Source organism: Ranitomeya imitator, chromosome 3 (assembly GCF_032444005.1).
Source record: "Ranitomeya imitator isolate aRanImi1 chromosome 3, aRanImi1.pri, whole genome shotgun sequence".
NCBI lineage: Eukaryota > Metazoa > Chordata > Amphibia > Anura > Dendrobatidae > Ranitomeya > Ranitomeya imitator.
Window position 1 is genome coordinate 840,444,094 of NC_091284.1, and position 5,270 is coordinate 840,449,363.

General features: G+C 43.3%; 1 protein-coding gene across 1 annotated transcript; it reads right to left on the reverse strand.

Annotated features, from left to right (window-relative positions):
• Positions 1–3,767: 3,767 nt before the first annotated feature.
• On the reverse strand, positions 3,768–4,706 carry LOC138672398 (olfactory receptor 52P1-like). The gene has a single exon (XM_069760336.1). The coding sequence runs from the start codon at positions 4,704–4,706 to the stop codon at positions 3,768–3,770; it is 939 nt and encodes a 312-aa protein (XP_069616437.1).
• Between the last annotated feature and the right edge of the window lie 564 nt (positions 4,707–5,270).

Sequence of the window (5,270 nt, forward strand, 5' to 3'; positions counted from 1 at the left end):
CAGATCACAAGAATTTAGCCTATTTTCAGTCTGCTTAAAGGCTCAATCCACGGCAAGCTAGGTGGTCCTTGTTCTTCGGACAGTTTGACTTTGAACTTCATTTTTGACCCGGTAATAAGAACGTCAAGGTGGATGTGCTTTCCAGATCTTTTTTGCCAATGGACGTTGAGGAAAGTCTGGTGTATATGATCGATCCAGCTAGGATCATCACTCTAGCTCCCCTGAGAGTGACCTCTCCACCTCCTGGCAAGACGTTAGTTCTGGATCAAGATAGAGAGAGAGTTTTACGTTGGGGACATTCTTCCCATTGGGACAATCTGAGGTTTACATCCACACCCTTCTACAAGATGTGTTCTTAAACTCATACTTTACAACATGTTTGTTGAGGAAAAAGGGACTTCTAAGTCTAACTCACCAATCCCCCATAGGGATGCCCCTGGGGCTCAAGGTAATGCCCCCAGCCCATCCTGGAATTCCCAGATTGTAGAGGGGTGTACAGAAACTATGCTTACTTTCAGGCTGGGGAATCACAAATTTGTGAGGATTGTGTCTAACAGTTAGGGACAGTAGGCAGATGGCTAACATCATAGCGCACGTCAATGTGCTGACTAGGCCTTCATGACGTCACCACACTTCATGACGTCACCACATGCACCTCAACGTTAGAGGCCTGCTCAGCAAAAGAGGGCTGGAGAGGATAAAAAGAGATGGAGGAAGGCGAAAAGAAGAAGACGGAAGAGCGCAATGGAGGTGAGACCGGTGAGCAGTGGGGTATTTTTAAGATGCTCCTTTTATTCTGCTCTGAGATGTTGCATTGAATAACTTCGATGCAAATCCAATTTCCCTGACAAACTCAAGTGATTTGCAGGTTCACATATCTCTAATATTAGCCCCTTAATGCACCATGATGTGTAAATCATTTATGAATAATGAGTTCCACCATCTGAATTCTCCATAATGGATATATTCTTCATGATGCTCGGACTGGGAATGCCTGTGATCCTGTGTAATCAGTGTCTGGGACCTCACTGATATACATAGACATAATCCTGCTGAAACTGTTCGGATCTGTGAGAACATGGATCATAGCAGCTAATCACAGCAATTAACCCCTCAGATGCCACAGTCAATAGCGACTGCAGCTTCTAAAGAGTTCAACAGATGGAGAATTTGCCTGTCAGCCGATCATCCTCCCACCCCACAGCGTAATCGATGGGTGTCGATAAGTAGCTATGGCAACCAGAGAACTACCAAAGAGTTTCATCGGGGGCGGGGATTCGAGTTTTACATAGAGTATCGCCCATTACTCCCCAAGTAATCAGTATATCCGAGCACAGTGATACCTGAGTAATACATCTGTATGATGTCATCATTATACTGAGCCCTGTGTGATGTCATCATTATACCGAGGTCTGTGTGATGTCATCATTATACTGAGGCCTGTGTGATGTCATCATTATACTGAGGTCTGTGTGATGTCATCATTATACAGAGACCTGTGTGTTGTCATCATTATACTGAGGTCTGTATGATGTCATCATTATACTGAGCCCTGTGTGATGTCATCATTATACTGAGGTCTGTGTGATATCATCATTATACAGAGACCAGTGTGATGTCATCATTATACTGAGACCTGTGTGATGTCATCATTATACAGAGACCTGTGTGATGTCATCATTATACCAAGACCTGTGTGATGTCATCATTATACAGAGACCTGTGTGATGTCATCATTATACCAAGACCTGTGTGATGTCATAATTATTCTGAGACCTGTGTGATGTCATCATTATACAGAGACCTGTGTGATGTCATCATTATACCAAGACCTGTGTGATGTCATCATTATACCAAGACCTGTGTGATGTCATCATTATTCTGAGACCTGTGTGATGTCATCATTATACAGAGACCTGTGTGATGTCATCATTATACCAAGACCTGTGTGATGTCATCATTATTCTGAGACCTGTGTGATGTCATCTTTATACTGAGACCTGTGTGATGTTATCATTATACTGAGACCTGTGTGATGTCATCATTATACTGAGGCCTGTGTGATGTCATCGTTATACTGACCCCTGTGTGATGTCATCATTATACTGAGACCTGTGTGATGTCATCGTTATACTGACCCCTGTGTGATGTCATCATTATACTGAGGCCTGTGTGATGTCATCATTATACTGAGGCCTGTGTAATGTCATCGTTATACTGAGCCCTGTGTGATGTCATCATTATACTGAGACCTGTGTGATGTCATCATTATACTGAGGTCTGTGTGATGTCATCATTATACTGAGGCCTGTGTGATTTCATCGTTATACTGGGCCCTGTGTGATGTCATCATTATACTGAGACCTGTGTGATGTCATCATTATACTGAGGCCTGTGTGATGTCATCATTATTCTGAGGCCTGTGTGATGTCATCATTATACTGAGGCCTGTGTGATGTCATCATTATTCTGAGGCCTGTGTGATGTCATCATTATACTGAGGCCTGTGTGATGTCATCATTATTCTGAGGCCTGTGTGATGTCATCATTATACTGAGGCCTGTGTGATGTCATCATTATTCTGAGGCCTGTGTGATGTCATCATTATTCTGAGGCCTGTGTGATGTCATCATTATACTGAGGCCTGTGTGATGTCATCATTATACTGAGCCCTGTGTGATGTCATCATTATACTGAGACCTGTGTGATGTCATCATTATTCTGAGGCCTGTGTGATGTCATCATTATTCTGAGGCCTGTGTGATGTCATCATTATTCTGAGATCTGTGTGATGTCTCCAGCAGTGTCTTGCAGTAGAGATGGTAGACAGACAGCAGAAGGTTCTGGTTACATCGGTGTTGGAATATCTGGGTGAAACCGATGAAGCCTGTAAAGAGCACCATGAACATAACCCGTTTCCCGGCTCTTTCTTTACCGTCTGTTCACATGGAGCCATATTTAGCCGTATGTGAGCAGAACGATTCTTACTACGATCAGTCTGTCCCAAAGAGCCTGCAGACAGTCGGCAGCACATCCAGTGTTTTTATGGAGAGATGTGCTGCAGACAGCTAGGACTTTTTGGCCAGCATCAATGTTCTGGTCAACTTGTGAATGAGACCAAAGATGGTGAAGAATCGTTCTTAGTAACATTCATTCGGATTATTATATTTCTATCTGAGCTGATGAGAACTGATCCAAATTATTGGTGCCACCAGATCCAGGAGGTCGATGACTATCAAATCTTGTGGCTCCTCCAATGACCAGTGGTAATGATGAATGTGAGATAAGAGTCTGGACAAGGTGATAATGACTTTATTACAGCATATTATCACTCATTCTGAATATAATTGGCATTTATCAAATACTTTACAATCTCGGCAGCCAGTAATGTCCATGTTGGCTGAAACGGCTTCTACTGGAGGCGAGTACTATTGATGTCCATACATTGGCCATGAAGCAAAGTCAGCCAGTCTTCAGCTTTTCCCTATGAACAGAATTAATTAGTGATAAGTTGGTTATTTGGCACAATTATGTCACAATTCTCTTTGTTTGGATGTTTAGGTGTTCATCCACCTCCATTGTAAAGCTGTGTGTTCCTTTTTTTCCATCCTACACCTAACTGTAGATTTGCTGAAGGTTCTTTGTAGCCTTCAGGTTGAGTTACCGTTTTATGACATTTTTACGTCTATTAACGTTTCAAACTTCAAATACTTTTGGGGTATGTTACAGGAAATGTGGCCATTTATATAAAAAATGTTGCGAAAAAATTAAGACTTGTTGAAAATCACAATTATCTTTTTGCGAATTTCCTTGGTTCTTGCCCCGTAGATTATTGGGTTGCACATGGGTGGAATGAGAATGTAGAGATTGGCAAAAATAATGTGAATGTGGATAGGAATGTTATGTCCAAACCGATGTGTGAAGAATGAGAAGAGAGCCGGGGCGTAAGAGATGAGGATGACACAGACGTGGGGGGCACATGTTCCTAAAGCCTTGTGACGAGCCTCCTTGGAGGACAATCGAAAGACCGCCCTAACTATGGCCGAATAGGACACCGTTATACATATGGTATCAACCGCTATCACCAGCAGTGCCACAGTCAGACCATACACCTGATTTATGGTTGTATCGGTGCAAGCGATCTTCACCACAGCCATGTGTTCACAGTAGGTGTGAGAGATCACGTTGGTTCTGCAGTAGGACAACCTCCTGATCAGGAATGGAGCCGGAGCCATGAAGAAGGAGCCTCTAATTATTGCTAAAACCCCAATTTTGGCAATCACTGAGTTGGGAAGGATAGAAGTGTATCTGAGCGGATAGCAAATAGCAACATAGCGGTCAAACGCCATAGCCAGTAGGACCGTAGACTCCATCATGGAAAGGGCATGGATGAAGAAGAGCTGAACCAGGCATGCACGGAAGTCAATCAACTTGTCATCAAACCAGAAGATACTCAGGATTTTGGGAGTTGTGGATGCCGATGCCACTAGGTCAATAATCGATAACATACAGAGGAACAGATACATTGGTTTATGAAAGGTCTCCTGGGGCAAAATGATGAGAAGCATGGCACTGTTCCCCAGAATCGTCACGATGTACATGAAACATATGGGGATGGAGATCCAGATCTCAGCTACCTCGAGGCCGGGAATGCCAATCAGAATGAAGGTTGTGGGTTGGTAAAAAGATTCATTTTGTGTTGACATTGCTTGATGAGGTTCTGTAAATGAAGAAAACCAAGGGTTACTTTATATCACAGTATTACCTACAGTATAACCTGAGGTTGAGGCTGCTTTATGCTGTGGGAAGATTTCTAATTTACTACATTCAGTTTTCATATCTACCTTGTGGCTTGTGGTGCTGCAGATTCCGAGCTCAATGGGCATTCCCTATGCAACCACCCTTTACCCTGCCATCATTTCGTTTGTTCGTCTCTCACATTGATATGGCTGTGTAAGCTGTATACAGAGGTCTATACACAGCTCTCCATCAAGGTTTATGGCATGATATGTGTCATGATACAGATCGGAGTTTATTTCTTGTTATTCTCTCCCCGGTCTGGTCATGTGAGGGGTTAACGTTCTCTGCCTCGTTTTGGATTCTGTGAGGCTATTTCAGTCTGCTGTGGCCTGCAAACCAATGTCAGTGATAGTTCATGCTCCCAGGCTAGAGCAGCTGACCCCTTGATACTGTGTTTTGTCTTCTGCCCATTTACTCTGTTCCCGTGATTTCCCTTTCCTGCCTTCCCGCTTGTCTTAGTGTTCGCTCCC

Excerpts from the sequence above, each read along its gene's own strand:
- LOC138672398 (XM_069760336.1), bottom strand. The coding sequence starts at position 4,706 with ATGTCAACACAAAATGAATCTTTTTACCAACCCACAACCTTCATTCTG.